The 22,521-nt window shown below is 45.9% G+C and overlaps 1 protein-coding gene across 1 annotated transcript; it reads right to left on the reverse strand.

Annotated features, from left to right (window-relative positions):
* Positions 1-4,148: 4,148 nt before the first annotated feature.
* tiam2b (TIAM Rac1 associated GEF 2b) lies at positions 4,149-22,252 on the reverse strand (the record flags this gene model as incomplete). Its single annotated transcript, XM_083688882.1, has 23 exons — positions 4,149-5,062; positions 5,213-5,300; positions 5,416-5,506; positions 5,624-5,682; positions 5,820-5,928; positions 6,049-6,167; positions 6,303-6,482; positions 6,641-6,749; positions 6,886-7,011; positions 7,270-7,338; positions 7,659-7,853; positions 9,617-9,720; positions 10,548-10,769; positions 10,951-11,040; positions 11,129-11,207; positions 11,413-11,520; positions 11,760-11,921; positions 14,867-15,073; positions 15,204-15,389; positions 16,419-16,643; positions 17,526-17,698; positions 19,199-19,694; positions 21,020-22,252. The coding sequence occupies 23 exons, from the start codon at positions 22,250-22,252 to the stop codon at positions 4,420-4,422; spliced, it is 5,073 nt and encodes a 1,690-aa protein (XP_083545008.1). The 3' UTR covers positions 4,149-4,419.
* Between the last annotated feature and the right edge of the window lie 269 nt (positions 22,253-22,521).

Below are 22,521 nucleotides of genomic sequence, written 5' to 3' on the forward strand. Positions count from 1 at the left end.
GTGCATGTTTTTCCCAGGGCTGTAAGGAGAGCGTGGGAAGAGGAGGGGAACCAAGGCAACTCTCATAAGAGCGGTGTTATTCCAGCTCAGAGGCCTCCTCTAGTTTGTGGTGTAGCCTCTGAGGCAGCATGGTTCTCATTGAGCGGTGTTATTCCAGCTCAGAGGCCTCCTCTAGTTTGTGGTGTAGCCTCTGAGGCAGCATGGTTCTCATTGAGCGGTGTTATTCCAGCTCAGAGGCCTCCTCTAGTTTGTGGTGTAGCCTCTGAGGCAGCATGGTTCTCATTGCCACATTCTACACCTTATTTACTTCTCACTCCTATGATTTCTATGAGACTGCATACATGAAATGAGGTACTATTGCTCTTCACAATATTGGTAATTAACTAATCTCTTAGGTTTGATCATGTTTAATGGACGTGAGCATTGAGGACTACCATTCGGCAAACACAGTTGGCAGTCTTTCCAAAGGAGGCTCACATTTTTTCTAAACCAGTGTTCATTTGAACTGGAAAGCATCGTTGCAAAGCTTTCATTGCCTGTTTGAAGACTCCATTTTGAAAAAGAAACTTGTCAGATCGCCAAAGAATGTTTATAGAGGTGTAATGAAAAAACTAAATACAGTAAAACCAGGCTATTTAGATGCATGATTAGTCTGGAATTCATTACAGGTTCTGCTTTGCTTGTTGTTCTCTCTTTAAGGGCTTGTTCATACAGGGCCATAAAACATGTGTTGGGTTCATTCAGCAAATCTATTTTTAAAGGTGAAGAGTAGCATGAGCAGTAGACTCCAAAGAATAAACAAAGTATTGAATCTAAGAAACACATTTAGACTTAACAAAGTCACAAGAACTGTGAAGGGGAATTGATGTTGGTAACAATGAATGCAATAAGAAAGGATAAGGTGAAGGTGTCAGAAGTTGCAGGAGTCAGAACTTGAGAGATCATCCCTGCGGCTGAAATACTCATGCACGAGCAGCCAGTATAGCCAGGAGGCATCAAGCATCAAGACTCCCTAAATCATCAAATGGACAGGAATATAAATGGCCTATTTACTACCACAGTCACAGGCAATGCTCACTATTACCTGTCAGGCGTTGAGTTGATGGTCTGTATTTTCATCAGTGAGGCCATCACCATAACATTATTAATGACAGGTTTCTAAGGTAAATGGCTGTTTTAACAGGATATGATCTATGTGGATGGCTGAACAACTAGCTGTTTAAGAGACTCTTAATCTCTTTTCCTCTATCATAGCTATTTTTGTTATGGAATGATCAGGGAAAAGATTGAATCCATATCCTGATGGGAGAAATAAACAACCTCTCAGCAAAGTTCTTAGAACAAGGAGGATGGAAACCTATCCCGTGTTCTGTAACATTTTCAAGTTGCTAACAGATGTTGTAGTGTACACAAACTGTCACCCATAGACACATCTCGGTCCAACAGTAGATTACAGATTAGCTGCGGTCTGCCTAGCAACGGAAGTCAATCTGTTATAGATAAATGTATTCAAATCAACCTCACATGAAAGTGAAAGAGGAAAAAATACAAATGCAAAGCACTCACCAGTATTACATCCTGTTAGAATCATCCAGTTGCAGCACCCAGAGGAGAATGTTTTTCCTGTGTGCAACAGAATATGTGAGTGTGTATGCACTCATACTCACACACACACACGCACACACGCACACACACTCGGACACACACACACACAAACACACACACACGCACACACACACACACACGCACACACACGCACACACACACGCACACACACACACACACACACACACACACACACACACGTATATTAGTATGTTAGGTCAGCGAGTGCTAGTTTAGGCTTTCATAAAGTGTGTACCACTGCCCACCCCAGGTGGAGTGAGGACCCCAGCCGTGAATGCCAGTTGAATGCAAGCCAGTCAAAGCACAGCACATTCCATTAGCGTGTTCCACTGCCAGAGAACCCAGTTAGCTATAGCCAGCACCCTACTGCCCCAAGGCTGCTAGCTACTGGGGCTGGAATCCTGGTCAAAGTATCCCACACTGAGGTTAAGCGATGGAGCTCTCAGAGGTTGTGTGTAGAGATCTTCTTCTCTCCAGGTCTCTCTCTCTGTGCTGTAGGTCCTGGAGGCCTCACAAGGACAGTCTTGGATGGATGAATGGCAGGGATCCACTGATGGCTGATGCAGAGAGACCCTGCCGTGACTGAGCACGCAGAGCACGCCTGTCTATTTGTATTGCTGTGGTCTTTGTGGAGCGAAAATCCCGCTATTGTTCAGGGTAGAAACAAGCACGAAGCAGGCAGAAGAGTCTGGTGGTAGGCAGTAGGCAGTAGGCTGTAGGCAGGGAGAGTTCTGAGAGGAGAAAGAGGAGGAGGAAGAGGAGGACCCAGGCACTAATGGCTCTTCTGCGATTCCTTCAGCACTCTGTCAGTGCAGCTGCCAGTGGGCTGTGGAGCTCAGAGAGAGATGCAGCCATTCCTCCCTTCTGTCATCCACACCTCCCCTAATCCCCCCACTGCTCTGCTGAGACACCAACACTTCAGCTTTGTATCCAAGCCCTTCTCTTGCGTGAAGAAGCGTGTTAGAGTGTGTTCCATCTCTTCCCCTGGCTGTTAGACTGCTCTTGAGTGGCAGTATGTCGGGGGCTGGAGGCTCATGTTGAATTTATGTGTGTGTGTGGAGTGGGCTGTCTTTATGGTCCTTCACACAGGTGTTACTGTGGCAACAGGAACTAAACCGGCTTACCACTACACGCAGCCTCCTGTTTTCTTTTAGATAAATCTGTTCCACATTACCCTCGTAGAAGGACCTCTCTCTCTCTCATATATATATATATATAAACTATATATATATATGTGTGCGTGTGTGTGTGTGTGTGTGTGTGTGTGTGTGTGTGTCTTTGTCGCTACCTTATAGATTTGTGTGTGTTGTGTCATGTTGTGTGTGTGTGTGTGTGTGTGTGTGTGTGTGGGTGTGGGTGTGGATGTCTTTGTTTGCCTTTGTCTGTCTGTCTGTGTCTTTTTTCATCACTATCAAAGAAGGGGGCAGCTTGGGATGTCATCTCATCCTATAGATCCAACACTGTCCAAGGACTTTCACCATCAGACAACTACTAGCTGAAAAAATATTCCCTTCACTTATTTCTTCTTCTCCCTCGTTTCCCTGTAATTGGCGATAAAGACAGGCTGACAAAGAAGGATGCTGTCAAAGTGTTCCACACCCACGCTGATTTACATTACCCACAAACCCTCCTAACAAAAAGACCAGGAGAGAGGGACAATTATGACTCATTGTAGTGCTGCTGCAAGGCTGCATAAAAGCCCCTCTCGCTGCTGTAGCTGCACTCACTAGAGCCCCATCTCTACAGTCTGAAGAAAAAATCTGTGTGAGTCACACACACAACTAAGCCTGGAGGGGAAACAAAACTACAGACATGCCGGTCTGTAGCTCTTAGTTCTTGCCAGCACTGGTCCATAACCCCACAGTCTCAGAGCTCGAGTTCCCTGAGCTCTCTACTGTTGGAGCTGGAAGGGTAAAGTGTCAGTGTGTGTGTGTGTGTGTGTGTGTGTGTGTGTGTGTGTGTGTGTGTGTGTGTGCAAGGGGGTTGATGAAGAGCATTATTTCTTTCAATCAAGACAGCTCTAGTATACGTTTTTTAAAAGTTAAATTTTTATTAAATACTGCATTATCTTACATTGCCTGTACAACGTCAAACTTATGAAAAGGATATACACATATTGAAGAATAAATTACAGTTCAGCCAAATCTGAATAAAGATAACAAAATATTTCAACAATAGTATTTTCAGTGATGCCTCAAATCACCTCAAACATGAAAGAGCTTAAAGGGAGCTTTTTAACTTAATGAGTTCAAATAGGAAATAATTAAATACGAAACATGCCACTTATTATTTGTAGTTCTTCAGGATATAGAAATTGATACATAATCAAATAAAAGTAAGACCAAAATATAAATAGAATTCACCCCTAAAAATACTCCTGAAGTTCCTTTAAATCAAGCAATTCCAGTCTTGAACTAGCAACTGCTTTTGTCAAAGAGCAATGAAGAATAGAAAGCTACTCATTAATATACATATAATATAATATTTACAAATACACTGTGTAGAAGAGTGAGGAAAAAAAAGGAATGTTATTGAATGTAGGCAACTGTGTTCATAGCTTAGAGTGCAGCATGATTAGGAACAGAAAAGTCCAATGGGCATCCATTTTGATTTTTACAATAACAGATAGATTATGTGATCAGAGTTGTTTCAGTAAAGCATGCTACGCTAACCAGGGTCATAGTCTGTAATAGTGGAACTTGAGGAAGTCCACCTAGTACATAGCACCTTGACCAGATTCTACCCTAGCCAGCTGCTAAGAGGGTTGACCAGTACAGGGAGCGTTCAGCACTCCTACAGTGTGGGAATGGCAGCCTTCTGGATACCCATGACCGTGTCGTAAAAGCAGTCTTCGTTGACCACGGAGGTCAGGCTCTGAACACTGAAGTCTCTCCCCAGCAGGGTGTTAAGGTTCACACACTGGGATTCGTCCATAACCCCTACCCCCTGGGCCCCCTGCAGGCTGCTCCCTCTCCTCTGGGAAGGGTAGGGCTGGGTGCATCCCTGCCTTAGCTGCTCGTGTTGGGACCCTGCGCTCCCCACTGTGTCCTCTGTGAAGTTTAGTCTCTGGAGCTGGGCCTCCAGGGCGCTGGTCAAGGAGCACAGCCTGGCCCTCTTGCCCAACGTGTTGCTCTTTAGGCTGGGGAGGCCCTTGGAGCGGCTGGGGAGCTGGGGCTCAGAGTGAGTGTCTCCAGGGTGGAGGCCGCTGGACACACTGCCGTCGTCGGAGTGGTGCTGGCCTGTCCTCTGGGCCTCTGTGTGGTGCTGCTGTCTCCTCCTCCAGGAGCTGCCTCTGGCCACTACTGGCTGGTTCCTACGGAGGGAGCCCAGGTGCTCTCTGAAACCCTTCTCTGCTGGGAGTGGGAGAAGCCTCCTTGTGCTGTCTTTCAGGAGGGAGCGAAGAGCTTTCACAACACTGGCTTTACTCTCCAAACCACTGGAAAACACACACACATATACACATTAGACTATTTCTATTATACAGGCCATGTACATTTACCTGTATACATTTGTTCTACTGGCTTAATTCAATGATTATTGGATTCAATTAAAATGGTCCCTTTTTAATGTTGGTCTCCCCTCTCACCTGCTGCAGAGCTGGAACACAGTCTCTGGTCTCCCCTCCACTTGGGACTTGGTATGAACCAGCTCCCAGATACAAGGGTTCTCTGTCCCTGTCATTATAGAGAGAAGAATAGAGAGAATACTTTAGTCAGTTGAGTAAGAGGAACACAGAGCAGATTGAGTGGACAAACAGGCTGGGGTCAGAGGGTGGAGAGGGTCACTTACCTGCTGTGTTCCCCAGGCGGACCTGCACTGCTGACACTGGGATGAGCCAGCGGAACTTGAAGGGGTCCAGGTCCCCTGAGCGTGAGGTGGTCTGCATCAAACACAAACATAGAGACCCACATATTAGAGATCCAACATGTGACATCAGATGTATGGTATGGTAGCATCATATGTGGAAATATATGTATATTTGAGGGGTTGAACTCACCATCCTCTTCTTCAGCTTGATACTCTCACGGTACACCAGGATCACTGCTCTCTTAAAAACTGGAGGGGCAGATTTAAGATAGAAGAAGAAGAAGGTAGATTCTAGTCAGATATTGTTTTATCGTTGATTTTGCACACTTTACGTCAGAAGAAACTTCTCCGTCTGGTTTAGCTCCTCATTGAAAATACCCACTCACCAAACAGCGTCAGCTCAGGATCCTTCCTCATGCGGCCTAGGGAAGGTAGAGGGTTGAGCCACACCAAAGAGGAGTGGATGAGGAACTCTCCCATGGAGATCTCTGTCACCTAGGGAGGGAGAGGGAAAGTCAGTCCAGTGGTTTGAACCTGAAGGGCTTCACTCTAAAATTGTACAAATACAACTTTATTTTTATGTGCATTTGACCGTGAAGTGTGTGATGATTGTACCTCCTTCTCAGGGCCCCTCTGCTCGGCTACTAGCTGGTCAAACACAGTGCCGTAGTCTTCATAGATCTTCTGCATCTCGTTGATGTGGCTGGCTACCCTCTCCATGGCTCTCAGGGCCTCTGATATTGAGAAACAGGGGTGTTACAGGACAAGTCAATATAGTTCATACCCAGCAAGTCTGCCAGAACTACATTAGCTATATTGCTACAAATGTGTGTGTGTGTATGTGTATGTGTAGCAGCAGTGTGTGATACCTGTTAGGTGACTATGCTCCTCACTCTCCGAGTCAGTCAAAGACACCAGCTCTTTGAGCAGCAGGGGGTATTTGAGTACTCTCTGGACTGGTTTAATGAGGTAGGACTCCAGAGTTGACGAGTGCTGCTTGGTGGGGTTCTTCGCCCCCAAGAACTCCTTAAAGGCCTGGTCTGTCTTAGCTGTTGAGAGGAAATAATGAGTGCCTTGCTTTTGCAGCATAAAGCTTTGATAACTGCACTTGATCTGACATTTAAGATGTCCCGCCTATAACAACCTATAATATGGAGTACTGTAATTGGAATGTTCACATTTACTGTACAAGAAGAACAGTCTTTACCTCGTTCCAGAACTTTCTGGACCTTGATGTGATTGGCACAGAACCCACTGTAAAGCTTGAAGTGGTCGGCGTAGTACAGGAAGGACCCTCCCAATGAGAAAAGAAGTGTCTGAATACAGAGAGGGAGAGAGAATTCACAGTTACACTCTGCAACACTGTAGGCTAAATGTTTGGTGGCAGACATAATGGATATCCTGATGATGAAGGCTGAGTATGTTCGAGCTCCAGCCCCCTGTTGGTTGTACCTTGAACTGCTCAGGGGTCTCTAGGGAGCTGAAGTTGGGGGACGAAGCGATGCGCTCCTCCAGGGTGTGGAGGAACACTCTCTGGAAGTCCAGCATCTCAGGCAAACTGCCAAAGAGGGACTCCATCTGGTGGAGGGAGGGAAGAACATCACTGTCAGTAACAACTCAGTGGACAGACATGAAGAGATAAACTGCTAACAAGCAAAGTAACAAGTCATTATATTATTATTATATATATATATATATATATATATATATATATATATATATATAGTTATACAGCAGCACAGAATGCTGTTTATGTTACTACATATGTTAGCAGATATCTACTCTTAATCGCTCTCTGTGGTGTGAGGAGTTCTATAGCCCCCCTCCATACTGTACCTCATCATGGCTGAGGAAAGTCTCACTCTGTAGGGGCGTCAGGTAGATGTCAAACAAACAGCCCAGATCCTGAATGACAGAGAGAGAGGAGGGGGACATCATCAGACTGTGACATCATCACCATCAGACTAAAATGTCATCACCATCAGACTGAGAAATCATCACCATCAGACTGAGAAATCATCACTCTCATCATCCAGACACTTGACCGCCAGAGCAGCAGAAGGTAAACAGGCATTTACAGACCGTCAGCAAACAGTCACTAAGAGACCATTCATTTGCACACACTTATTTTTCGTAAGCACATTACTCATTAACTATGAATCCCCTGACAGGATTTTTCAGTGCTCACACAGAGAGGCAGCATGAGTGAGCGTGAGAAAGCCTACCTTTACATAGGACTTCTCTGTGTCAACCAGCTCCTGGATGACCTTGCACAGTCTCTCGGAGATGGACATGTGTCTGGGGCAGGGCCTCTGGGACTGGGGGCTGGGCTCTGTGGAGTAGGGGTTCCTCTGGCCATCCACCACCGCCCCACAGCCCTCTGGGAAGGTTTGGTACAGCGTGCACTCAGTCTCCACACTCTGAGGGAACAGAACAGAGAGACGAGATGTTCATTTTAGCTCTGCATTTCAAATGACTGAACTTTTAACCAGGGGAGTTAAGATTACAGCTCAGCTCAAATGTACACTGACAAGCTCCTAATCATATGTCAGTTTAAATCATCGACCCTCTGAGCTGTTTAAGAGCCAGTCGAACTCTCCCTCTGGAGTTTGAGAGGCAGAGGGTGCAGAGGGCCAGGTCTAAGCCTGGCAGCTGTATCGTGGTCATAGGGAATAGGGAATAGGGATCAGAGAGATTTGGTAAACACTGCTATCTGGGTGCCACTGGGAATCTGGGAATGAGCCAAAGGGTGCCACATTCTCCCACAGTAATTATGTGAATGTTAAATCTATTCCCATATGATTTCAGTTACACTAATGAATATGATTAAAAAGTAATGAGCAAACTGTCTGAGATGAGCAATGACAGCAAACTATTTTATAACCCATGAAAGAGAGCAGCTAGCAGCTTGGGAGCAAGAATAGAATAATCTAGTCTAGTCTCTAGTTTCTGAGCAGGGACTTCACCAAACATAATTCTGCTCATCCACATTGAGACCCCACTCTCACACTCTAAAATATCTTCAGCGTGCAGATTTGCCAAATGCAGCATTATCAGCGGTGCACACATAGACAATCCTCAGTGGGACATATAACAGGGAGGTTCCCCAGCGAGGGCTTTGCCCATTTGTCATCATAATTTGTCCTGCCAAGCTGTAATAAAGTGCTGACAAATGGATACATTCCTGAAGTTAGGACTAATGTGCTGCACAGCTATCCAGCTTTTAATAGCCCAGACATAGAAGCAAGGGTAGACAGAAAAGGTGAAAAATATTCTCTCATAAGCATGAGCTTATTATTTCCTGTTACACTTTGCTCTGTGTCTCAGAGGAGTGAGTACATACTGGTATCTTACTGTATAAATTATACCTCTCTCTGCAGTAAGACAACAACGATAATAACAGTACATTCATTGCTCTCCATTATACTGAAGGCGATCAACATCAAAGCAATACAACCACACCTCGACCAACGCATCAATGCAACATAAACAATGCTAGGAGACCAGCTCAGCCACACAGAGCACAGCGAATGTGTTACCAGCAGAACGACTCTATCGGCTGCCAGCTCACAGGCCGTGCAGGAGGCCACATCATCCAACAGTTGAGCCAGCCTGTCCTTGAAGGACTGCCTAAGGGACAGCGAGGTGAAGCCAAGAGAAAGTTCCCCCACCTCCCCTTCCTCCTCCAGTGAAAGCACCCAGCACATAGCCCTGATGGACGGCGACGGGGACGCTTCTCCTGGGGTGAACCTCTGGCTGTTGGTGGAGCTGGACAGCTAAACAACACCCTATGTACCTGCCAGCGTGTTAAGACCTCCCACAAGGATTATAATCCTTGGGTTTGCCGTACTCTCCCCGTCTCTCTGTCACACACACTTAAGGATTAAGCCTGGATTAGTAGTCTACTCGGGGTCATGGGCTGCTGACAGGGCTCGGACAGTCTTCAAATCCGAGGTCCAAATCCACATCGCTGCTGTGGTGTTCCTAAGCCTTCATTTCCAGGCCCGTTCTGTAAGTCCACAGTCCAGTCCCGTACATTTAAGCCAACAGTATTGATACTGTGTGGTGGCACTGTTTTTAGCTGGCCAAGACCCAGGCAGCTGTGGATGACCTGGCATTGAATCAGGACCAAACACACCATCCACTGCTCTTAACTCTCTCCCATTATCACACTCCATCTTACCTGTCCAAGTTGCTCCGCTCCATCCGTGGATCGTGGCAACAGTGACACCTCATCCAAGGCAGGCACTACACATTTCTCAGAGACTTCCTGGGCCAATGGTATATCTGAGAGAAGTAGACAGGACCACAATTATTAAAGACATGGACTGAACTAAAGGAGGCAGAAAGTTCTATAAATGCTAAGAGAGAAGTCTAGGTTAAAGATGCACTAGCTGCAGTTTTATTGTTGTCCCCTGGGGTAGGGCATCTCTACTGGCGGTTAAGTGCACCTGACTGGTGTCAACAAGCGTTGATTTAGCTTCACTAAAAGCCCAGCAGGCAGGAGCAATTCATTTGTCCTCACTCCTCTCCCACAGGTTTTACAGAGCTTGAAAACTTGGCATCACGCCAGCAGGAATAACTCTGTGTTTCTATCATTTGTACTATGGCCACATATGTTTTGTTTGTCAATGACATAATTATGTCGGATACTCATGTCATCTCTAAATGTAAAATCCTTGATTGCCCTCCCATGGTATTATATTATTATAATTATATTATAACTATATCCACCATGGTGCCATTTAGACAGTGATTCCACTCTGTCCAGTGAAACATGCCAACTGTCATCAAGTTCTCCTAATTAGAGCAGCATGGTGCAGCATCTCCAGCCAGGCCTGAACACTCAGCAGCATGACATTCCCCCCAGCATGCTGCCCACACACTGCCTCTCAGCACAGATACAATACAAAGGCTGAAGGACACTTCTCTCTGAGGCCCTCTAGTGGCAAAAAGAAAACCTGTATCTGGTAGACAACAATGAATGCCTTCCAATGAACCAAATGTAAACAAAGAGGTTATAAATTAAGTAGATTGATCCAAAGAATGGTGAAACACTACAGCTGTTTGTGAATAGATGGTAGTATCTGTATTAAGATGAGATTGACATTTACCTGTGGTCCAAGGGGTGAGCTGGCTTGGGGGTGGTGCTGGTTGACAAGGGTAGCTGACGTCACAGTCTGGCCAGACAGAGCTGTGGTCGTCAGGGACCGTGTCCTCTCGCCTGAGCAGCAGGTGGAGCGTCTGGTGGCTGAAGAACATCTGCATCAGGCCCAGATCCAGCGTGGACACACTGGTCCCATTCAGAACCAGGATCTCATCCCCTGCTCTCAGCCCTGTGGGAACGACAGGAGACATCATCAATCAGTCTACACAGCCACTGGGATGTTTGGCACTGGGTTTTCTTGAATAAACCATATCTTGTTCTGTCTCTTTAGTTTTCTGTTATGTACTGTGAATGTGAATGTGAAAATTGAGAATTGAAAATAGAAAATTTTACTAACTGGAAAGACATACCTTCAATAAAGGCCAGTCCTTCTGGGCTGACCTCACTCACAAAGACATGGCTTTTCCTGGCCCCATCTACATGACCTGTGACAGCAAAACCTATAGATAGGAGTGGTCAGAAGTCAAAGCAGAGTAACACATGACATTACAATAAACAGACACAGGCGCATGTTCATTTCTGACTCACCGAAGTCTACTGCTGTATCAGGGCGGGATAATTGTATGGTGAACTCATTGAGAGGGAAGACCTCCAACTCTTCATAAACCTGTTTAGTAAAAGCATATTGAAGAGTGAAGTAGCATTCATCACATACACCTCAATGTACTTGCTAAAGAGACAAGAAATAATGGATGAATTAGAGTTTGAAGTGAATGCAAAAAGTTGACGCAGCATGAACCAAACACAGTGAGTGACTGAATGAATTATTGCATCAGTGACTGAGTCCTGTAAGTGATGTCGGAGGGCCTCACCAAGTCACTGACAGAGTCTGTGGGCGCTGGTGTGCTGCTCTCTGTATCCTGGCCCACATGACTGCTCCTCACACGTAGGCAGTGCTGACTCGGGTCCAACTGTCTCTCCTAAAGCAAGACACAAGAGGATAGGTCTAACACATCAAACTACTGTACACTCAGAATCACTAATATTCATAGTTCCTCTCGGCCCAAAGGATGCAGTGAATGAGCTCTTCTTAGGGAGGAAACGCATGAATTATTAAAGAATCTAGAGCAATTAAACTAGTAGCTGTACCCTACAGCAAGCCTACACAGCAACAGCAGTGTTGAGATTCATTAGTAATGAGAAATTGCAGTATGTTTACCTTACAAGCCAAAGATAGCACATCTGACACGAGGAAATCCGGTTTTATGGAGACAATAACAACTTGGTTGTCCGGCATATTCACTTGAGTTTCCAAAGTGCTGTACCACGTGTTGCCTTCAGATGGTGCTATTAACTGCATTTTGGGAAGCCTGTCCAATCTCTGTTATGGTAAGATAAAGAGACAAAGAGAAAAAAGAGGGATAATGTGTTCATTAAGTTTCAGAGCTGATGATTTTATGCTCTTATGTTGTCGGTTACTAAATAATTCAACCAAGCATTTAAGATCTCTTAGTAAAAACTAATCTATTCTGCAACTTCTTCCTCATTGCATTTTAGCATTAAATATTGATAATCTACACTACAAATAAATCATTAATTTCGTCTATAAATATAAATAATATATTACAATTCAGCTCATATGAAATCACGTCTTCCACGTCCCTCACAGCTGTTGTGTGTGTCTGTTGAACTAAAGCCAAAAGCCACTGAATGCACACAGCAACAGGTCTGGGAGGGAGGTGGAGGATGGGGGAGAGAGAGGGGGGAGTCATTCTCTGCCAGTACAGAGGGATTAATACTCTGGGACAATGGAATTTTGGGAGAATAAAGGCCCTCTGTCGGTCAAACTCTCCCCCTCTCTCCCCCCTCTCTCTCCTGTCCCTCGGAAGGCTCCTTGCCTGCCTCACGCCTGCCTGTTTGCACTGAAGCAGTGTCAACAGATCAGCAGGCTGTTGTGACAGCTGTGCTATGCTTGACCCTGTGTGAATAGAAGTCCCCCGCTATCCCCCACTCTCCCCCATAGGAGGATTAGTGAGTCTGAGAAATTGATTGATAACAATACTCCCAGTCCAGCACCTGGGTCTTAACTCTGAGCAAACATAGGGGCAGACTCAGGACACTTTCTTCAACAAGGGAGAAAAGTTTGAAGAACATTTTTAGACCACCATTTCATTTTCAGACCTAAAAATAGAACATCAGCAGCTATTAAGTAGAGCAAGATTATGACTTCACATCCTTTCTGTGGTTACTGAAAAATACACAAAAGGACAACTGTACCTCTGAGCTGCACAGGCCAGGGTTTCCAACAGTATGACTTTCGAAAATCTGCAACATGGAAAAAGCAAATACAGATTCAGAGAGATAAAATCAAGATAAAATTCTCCCAAAAAATATTTTACTAAAAATAAAATCTTTATTTACATTTAATTTAAAACTATACGTCTAAACCAAAGGCTTTGATACTATTCAGATCCAGATTTGAAACCAAAATTAGCCCGGAGGATTCATGGGAGAAATAAGGGGTTTGGTGATGCTGAAATTACAGGTCTGGGAGTCAGACAGATGGAACAGCCGTAATCAGGCTGGCGGGGATGGAGACTGTCTCCCCTCGCCTCACATGCCAGTCTGCCCTCCGAGCCACCACTGCTCCCTCAGACCACCACCAGTGACAGGACCACCACAGAGCTAAGGTGCCATCCAAATACCAACAGCCTATCAAATCTATTTTAGCAGCGCTACGGGTGCAGTTTCAGTTTCAAAATGCTCATGCGACAGATTGCTTTTTTTTATCTAGTCATTTAACATCTACATTTGTCCTCTTTTTCTCAAGTTGGGCCGGGGGGAGGGAGGGGGGGGGGGTTGAGGGTCCTGACAATGGGTGACTCATCACCTCTACATCACAGCTCTCTTACAAGCTTTTAAAAGTGACTCCCCAACTCCCCACCCTCCAAATAAAAAGCAATGGCTGGCAGAGAAGAATGGCGCAGAATGAGTCCCTTTGGTAAATGTGGGGCTGTCGGACATTTAGTAGACGGCGCGGTTTACACAAACCATCTGTTTATCCCCACTGGCGCACTGCAGCTTGCAACAATTAACCACATATGGCTTCTAGTAATGCCTGTTCAATCTCTGTTCCATTGAGTGCCCTCTCTGGTAGATTATGCTTTTGCTTACTTAGACTCATAACAAAGACCTTGACTGCTGTGAAATCTCTCACTATATGCTATGTGTAAGGAGGGAACCATGGCCTATGGCTTTGTGACACTGTGTTTGACCTGTATAAGTCAGTGAGATCAATAGACCGGTGTGTTACATCTGTGCACTAAAATATTTTTTTAGATAACCCTGACAGCCCCTGGGCATTACCACTGTGTCTGTCTGAGCGGCATATGTGATTTGTTTATAATGTTTGTGTGTCTACATTTGAGATTTTTCTGAAACATCTCCCCCGCTGCTGTCCAACTTTTAATGGTGAAATAGAATGGTGAAATAGAAATAAATATGAACACACCATGTGACTAAGCAGACCAAGTGTGTCTATATGTGAGACGCATCTTTCAGAGTGTCAACAGAGCACGTGTTGGGGAGGGAGTGAAGAGGCCTTACCATACCTATCTTATTATCACATTGGGAAAAACTAAACAAGGATGGTCATGTGAGATTTGCCCTTCACTAAAGTTAGAAACTCTCAACATCCAAAAATAGACCACTCTCAGAGGAGCATTTATCAAGCATGGGAAGGGGCGGGGATGTTGGAGGTTGACTAGAGTACACTTCAGCGAATGATGAGAGTTTCAGCAGGTTGCTACGGCCCTGATGAGGGAACAAAATACTTCCTTCACTCAACGCCTCCGTTTGGAATGTTCCCAAACAAAAAGTTAGATTAGCTACCTACCCCCTTCCCCTTGAAATGTTGCAAATTCAACTAAGTCTGGGTAATTTATGGGTCATGGCCCGTGAGGAGTGAAAACAACACATTCCAGGAACCAGCTTCTCAAATTGATTTATCAAACGGGCGCTCTGTTCAAAACAGAAGGGCTACAGAAATGTGCCGTCGGGTCGGGAGCCAAGAGGTCCCTTGTAAAGGATTGTTTATACAGGTGATAAAAAGGAGAGAGGCAAATGGCAAATGGGGCGCCACAGCCAGGGGTAACCCACAGAGATTCTGCCCAGCTGATAGGTTAAGCCCACCTAATAAATTCTTTGGACGTTAATCCATGGAGCCCCTAGCAAGCACAGAACTTCATCCTACTCCTTAATGAGTTATTCTTCACCCATGGCATTCACGTGGTGTTGGAGTGTGAGCAGGTCACAGAATTATGAGACCCCTGATTTTATCATGATCTCTGTGGAGCCGGTAAGGGAGGATGTAAAACCGTACAGTACCTGGGACACAGACTGCCTCTTCTCCTTGCTGCGTTTGGTAAGGCTGTCCAGACCCTTCAGAGAGGAGAAGAGACCCCTCTTGTTCCGCCCTCCTCGGGAAAGTGAACGGCAACGCCTGCGCAAGGTTGCCTCGTCACGGGTGCAGATCTGAGATCAGATAAAAAGATTATATTTTGCCTTTTTGAGATTTCACAATTCACCAAACCATATGAACAGATTATATGTTGCTATATGGGGAGTGCTATATGGGGAGTGCTATATGGGGAGCAGGCCTCACCAGGGCATGGAAGGAGGACACAGAGAAGATCCCCAGGCGGCTCAGGGTCATCTTGGAGGGTCGGCTGGCCACGGCCAGGAGGCTCTTGGGGTTGGGCAGCTCACTGCCCTGCAGGCTGGCCAAGTAGCAGCGCATGCGGAACAGGTCCATGTTAAACTTCTCCAGGTTCTGCTCCCACTGCTGGATCTGTGGACATGGACACACAAACACACACAATGTCATACCTCAGTAAAGTAGAATGGCGTCTTCCCTCTATAATGAAAAGCCCTTCCTAATGGAAAGATGAGCCATTCTATAGCCAGTGGTGAGGAATCAAAGGAATCTCTCTCTATCCATCTCTCTCATTCCTCCTCTCTTCTCTCTCTCTCTCCCCTTCACTGAGGGAAAATGTGTAACTGATTGTACATTGGTGAGATTAGGGTCTAATCTTGAGATGAGGCCTAAGAGGTTCACTTCAAATGGCAGAGCTAGTATCACTTTCAGAGAGATGTACATCAAAGTGAGCGGGGGGCCTAGAGATGAGACCAGCTGCAGTAGAGCTCAGGCACTGGGGTTTGATCCCCTAATTCCCCCCAAACTGGGCATGACCCGTCCCCTGGCCTGTCATTAAGAAGAAAGGGGCTCTAACTACCAGTAATGCTGTTGCGGGAAACCATCCCTTGTTTACTCAGGGGCAGGGGGGCAGCTGGTGATAAAGGGGGTTTCAAGGTGAATAACTGCTGTCAACACATCAGCATTTGGTGTATTACGCAATGACCTCATCTGGCTTTCCAGTTACAACGGCACTCTATGCAGAGTGGATAGAATGTTGCTGGTAATAGCCCATTAGACTCAAAACATCTGGAATACAAATTAAAACTCTGCATGTGATGTTGAATCTGGATGTGCCTAACACAATTTTCAACAAATGATGTTGCCAACACATCTAAGCTCAAAGTCTGAATGTTCCAGAAGGATAGCATTACATAATGATTTTTGCCATTACATGGAGGTTATAACTTGCAGGCAATATGGGCAGAAACAAGAAAGTGTCATGCAGGTATATATCTCTGGTTCATTAAATCTAAAATGGTTTGATTTCCATTTCAGCTGAGACACTAATTACCTAATTGCCCAATTTAACTAACTGCTTGTTTGAATGGCCAGTCCAACTCTCTGGCCATTGATCTCAACAAACACACACCCCTCTAACCCTTCTAAACTCCCTCTTCTCACCTGGCTCTCAATGGCCTTCCTGTTCCTTTGGTCACTGATGACAGACAGCTGCAGCTCGGCCATCTTCTTCATCTTGCCGTCCATGTCGACCTTCTGCAGCAGGGCGCGGGTCTGGCTGCGGAGTAGGCGCACCGTGTCCTCCTTCCCCTGCCGCTTGGCCAGCAGAGAAGCACTGGCGGAATGGATGGCCGTCACCCAGTTCTCCAGGTCCGTTAGATTGGCAGCCTGTGGGGAGTGCGGGGAGGAACGGGGCCAGGTGATTCAGTGCCAGGGGCGGGGTAACATGGCTCTCATTACCAGCCTTTCTCCCTGCCAGACGGGGATCCTTAAGTGCCAGACAAAAGCCCTTTGGCACATTCATTCACTTCCCTCTCTCAGAGCAACAGGCCAAGACTCCCTGTTGCCATGGAGATGTTTGGTAGATGGGCCCACATTGTGATTTGTGTGTCTGGTAAACACTCCATAACTGAATCAAAAGAACGTTAATCTAGGAATAAAAAGGTGCTTTCATGCTTTTAAACTGGTGTGAAGAACATTAAAGAGACAATACTTTCCACTTTATAAGATGGAAAAAAGGGGTCAACTACCCTACCCCTAACAAACAGAGCAAATGCATACAGTAGGCCACTCAAACCAGCCAATAGGGAAGTTTTTTCACAACAACAACCTGTGATTTCACCCTACTATAGAATGTGAAACAATAGAGCTGTAAAGCTGGCAATATCATGGACAGGATATAACCAACACCAACATAGTAATTACCAACCAGAACAGCAGCACATCAAATCCTAAAAAGCAGCACAGCTCACTTCATACTTTTGGTCGGCCCATAGCATGAGTTAGAGAGCAGAGGAGGACGTGGTGCAATATAACCCTCCCTACAGACCGGAGAGTTAAAACCACAAGACTATCATCACCATGGAGCCATGGGGAAGAAAATACAGCGGAATCATAAACCTTCATAAACCCTCTGCTAAGCAACAAGCTCACATTCTAACATTCCATCATTCTGTGGAGTACTCTGAATTATAGATATATTAAAAACAACCATGTTAAATGAGGACCTCCGTGACAGACCCAACTAATGATGCAGCAGTCTGAACTGACCTGAAACAGATAGACTTCTCCATAGGCGTTGCTCAGACAGAAGACATTCTCCTTCTTGGGGTGCTCAGGGACGGCCTGCACAATGCTGTCCTCTGCCAATAGGGCGTAGCGTGGGGACAGCTCCTGCTCAGGGCTGCTCTTCCCATAGGTCTCATAGAACATGAGGGTACAACCTGCACCAGGAGTAGAGGAGGCTTTAGACACAGCATTCATACCAGCATTCATACACATACACAGCATTCATACAGCATTCATACCCTGTTATGCATTAATCTAAGCCTTGTGTGGGGAATGCACACAGAATGTACAGTGCTGCTTGAAAGTATGTGCAATTATAGATTTTTTTACCATTAAATCTTTATTTAATCAGAACCAGTCTTTTTTATCTGACATAACAGGTTTATATTTACCGATTCCATATGTTGGTTTAGAGGAAATCATGCGTGTAGTAGAACAACTGAATTATAAAGAAATTAATGCATGTGCAAAAATAAGTGAACCCCAAGTTGCATTGGTTAAATCAAGCAGGTAAGTAGAATCAGGTGGGTAAATAACTGGCTACCAAATGAACCATTCAAAGGAGAGATCTTTAGGAAAGACTTTGGGCGGGACTCTGATAAATAGAGATAAGAAACCTGGTCAGTTTTGTGTTACCCATACAGGTGAATGTAAAACACACAACATTTGAGCTCCATCAGTCCACTGTGAGGCAAATTATTTATAAATGGAGAGCATTTAACACGACAGCAACTCGGCCTAGAAGAGCCAAATAATAAATCAGGTAAAAGCCAACCCAAACATAACCTCCCATGCTGCATGTGCATGCTTCAACAATAAAAAGAACATTGAATCGAAATGGCATTCATGGGAGGGTTGCTAGGAAGAAGCCTCTGCTGTCAAAAAAGAACCAAACTACCCGTCTTAACTTTGCCAGAGACCACCTGGACAAGCCCGAAGGTTTCTGGAAGTCTGTTCTCTGGACAGATGAGTCCAAAATTGACCTTTTGGTCACAATCAAAACCACTATGTTTGGCGAAACCCCAATACTGGCTATTACCAAAAGAACCTTATCCCAACAGTCAAGCATGGTGGTGGGAAGTCAAGGAGCTAAAGCTGGGCTGAAAATGGGTCTTCCAACAAGACAATGACCCAAAGCATTCAAGCAAATCTACCAAAGAATGGCTCAGGAGAAAGAAGATTTGTGTTTTGGATTGGTCAAGTCAAAGTTCTGATCTAAATCCAATTGAGATGCTGTGGCAGGACCTGAAGCGGGCAGTTCATGCCAGACACCCCTCAAACCTCACTCAATTGGCTGAGTTCTGTAAGAAGGAGTGGGCAAAAATCCCTCAAAACAGATGTCTGCTAATGGAGGTGCCACAAGCTATTGACTGAAGAGGTTCACATATTTTTGCACACATGAAATCTGAGTTTTTGTTAAATAAACAACTTTTGTTAAATAAACAATATTATACTATATCAGATTTTTTTGTTTGTGTCCTTTATTTGGAATGTCTTTATTACAGGTTTAGATAAAGATTTTAAAGTTTATTTTAATATTTTATACAAAAATAATGACCATCCCTGTAGGGTTCACAAACTTTCAAGCAGCACTGTATATCGGAAAGACGTATACAGCACAGCACAGATTTTTAGTGAGTGCAGGGGAGACCCACCTTTGAGTGTGACCCAGTACTGCCTCCACTTGCGTCGGGCTACCAGCTCCAGCTTCCTGTCCTTGTGCAGTGTGAGGAGGGGTTTGAAGGAGAGCCAGCCTGCCCGTCTCACCATACCTTGCTCCTTCTCAAACAGCAGGTCCAGCTGCTCCAGAGAGCCCAGAGAGCCACTGCTGCTCTCCCCCTGCTCCCCCTCCCCCTCGCCCTCCCCCCCGTCCTCCCCCTCCCCCTCCGAGGGCTCGGGTCGCTCAGGCCCACTGCAGCCCGTCTCCAGCTCCTGCATGAAGTTCTCATAGATATTCTGCCTGAGGGCGTCGCTCTGGCTCTGCTGGCCCTGCAGGGTTCTGGAGGAACCAGAGTGGGCCGACTGGGCTTGGAGCTGGGCCTGGGTGTGGAGTGGGTTCCATAGAGGACCAGTCACCTGGGAGCCGGGGTCAGCTGACCCAGGGTCCACTCCACTGCTGAAGCCCTCACTGGCCTCACTACCGCAGGGCTCCTGAGGAGTGAGGAAGTGGGTTGGAGGAAAGAAGCAGACATGTATGAATAGCTAGCCCTTTGAGTGAAAGATCAACTTACAATATCAGAGATAGTGTATACAAGAGCAATATCGTTATCCATTGCTTTCCTACAATTTCCTGGACCAGAAATAATGATTCCCTTGCCATTCTGCAACCATCAGTCACTCACCACTGTACAATACCCTGGTTATTGATACCCTGAATGATTCAGGTCAATGAAGACATAGATATTCTGTAGACCAATCTAGAGGTCTTACAGAACATATGTATCTATTCATTCACATTCCTTACATGGGGCCAGGGGAAAAACAAAACACCTTAGAATGCCACTGATTAAATAGCATGCTGACTGTAATCCCTTAATTGGGGTATAAATAAACACTTCCTCTTATGAGGTAGAGGGCTCCTCTTACATAGTCTGCACACACAGGCTACAGCCAACACATTATACACCAAAAGCATTGGCGTCATATCATATGACACTGTCATTACTTGATCCCCCCTCCTCTAGTCCTCTGTCACAACAAATTAAACCACCAGTTCTCTCTGCCCAAGAAGTACTGAGGGTTTTGTCAGACTAGCCTACATCTGGACTGTACATCTGGACTAATGCACTTTTCTCTAGGAACAAAACGAGAAGGAAAAGAACTCCCCTCTCAACAGAGCACATCAATCTTTAGAATCTTTCCAACGTAAATATTTTCCAAAACTACACAAAGACTTAGCAGCTCATTCACTATTACATAACATCATTTCTGTCCAAATTATGTAAGATTCCAAAACTGCTGAAGGGTATGACTATCTAATCCTCCTTCAGAGAAGATGCTGACAACACTGATGAACACCGAAAGGTTTGTTTATCCCTGAATTCAATAAATACTACTAAAAAGAAACCGTAACTCTCTTTTTTGAGTGCGGACCAGGAGTTCTATGACTATATAATCAGCCATTGTTGTCCAGAGCATACCCTTCATTTCACCTTTCACAATAGTGTAACGGTAACCTAAATTAGTTGATGTTGTTTTAAAAAACTATACAAATATCTCAGTGGCTCCACTGTTCCAGAGGTCATTCAAAAGCAATAGAATGACAATCAAGATGTCCATGTGACATTACAGTGTTCTGCTTCATCTGATTGGATCCACAGTGCCAGCAGCAATCACGTTGACCACAACAACCTGAACAATAACATTACCATCAAACATACTCTAAACAGACAACTGTGTGGACACATAATCTGATAAGAGTCTACATGTCCAGTCCTGCCACCCCCCGCCGCCCCTTCGTCCCCTCCCCCCCTCACCTGTAGCCTTCTTTTCTTCCTGCTCAGACTTCCAGTCCAATCGCTGATTCGCCTGATGCGGCTCTTAAGCGAGTCCTTCCTATTGTTGCTGGAGGTGACGGGCTCGGCCTTGCGGCAGGGCAGTGTGTGAGAGGAGTACCGCTGGTCATCTGAACTCTCCTCCTGGATGACTGCGTCCAGCACTGAGGCCAGCGATGCCCGGTGCTGGGGTACATCCTGAAACTGGCCCGTGGGGAATGTGGAAGCTACACTGGGGTTGGTGTAGAGGTCAGGCAGGGACACAAGAGTTGAGTTGAGGCTAAACTCCCTCTGGTCTGGGTGTAGAATCACTGAGTCCCCGATGCCACTGTCCTCAGTGCGGCCTGACGAGCAGGTGTTGTACCCGTTACTGTTGTACCCTCTGTTTGTATACTGACTACTGCTGTCCACAGTCTGGAATAGGAGGCTGGTGTTAAACCCAGGGGAGATGTCCTCAGTGCGGGCTGATGAGAAGGTGTTGTAGCCACTGCTGTTGTAACCACAGCCAGTCTCCTCAGTGCGTGTGGAGGAGTAGGTGGTGTAGCCGCTGCTGTTGTCCACGGTCTGGCTGCAGGTGAAGACGTTGTCTGTGAGGTCAGCTGTGTTGCCCCAGGGAGAGTCGTACCAGGAGCCCTCCGAGCTCAGAGAGCTGCCCTTGCTGGTCCTGAGGGAGGGCTCTGGGGCTGCTGCTGGGTGGGTGGACAGGCCCTGAGTCTCCACAGGGACTATCCTGGCGTTAGTGAACTCTACGCGCATGCTGCCATCCTTACTGAGGAGCACCTTAGGGCTGTGGTTCTCCAGAGGCTCACACAGCGACGTCCCCTCAGGGGTCCCCTGTCCGTTCCCACTGAGGCCATTACTCTCTCCGCTGCCGTCAAGGTAACCATAGTGATGGCCATTCTTTCGAGTCAATTGGGAGCTATCTCCTCTGCCACACCTCTGTGGAGAGCTGGGTCTTAGCTTGGTGCTAGAGCCTCCCTTGCTCCCCTTGATGCTGTGCTCGTAGTGACGCGAGCTATAAGGCTGGTTGTTCTTGTGCTGGGGCAGGCAGCCCCTCCCTGTGCCTCTGGTTTTGTACCCTGAGCCCCCCTCACTGTCCCTCCACCAGCTATGTGGGGACAGGACCTCCTCTTTACTGGAGTGGAACTTAAGAGAGCAGGACTTTGGTTTCCCAGGAACCATAAAGCTGCTGTACTGGCTGTCAGTGTTTCCCATTCTGATCTGTAGGGCATATAAAAACACTTATAAAATATACCAAGAATGTATGTGAAAACAAAGAACGTAAAAATCATGCAGTACATGGCTAAAAACTAACTTTTATAGAGCATATTTTACAAATGATATACACAAGCTGTAAACATGTCTTACCAGTTGTGGTGTCTGTCCTCAGGACAAACTCAGGCACTACTCTGCATAGTCCTCAGTGCAATGCCTCAGCGCTGTGCTCTGTGCTGCTGTGTGTGCTCTTCAGGACTGAGCACCTC

This window comes from Argentina silus, assembly GCF_951799395.1.
Source record: "Argentina silus genome assembly, chromosome: 17".
In the NCBI taxonomy this organism is placed as follows: domain Eukaryota; kingdom Metazoa; phylum Chordata; class Actinopteri; order Argentiniformes; family Argentinidae; genus Argentina; species Argentina silus.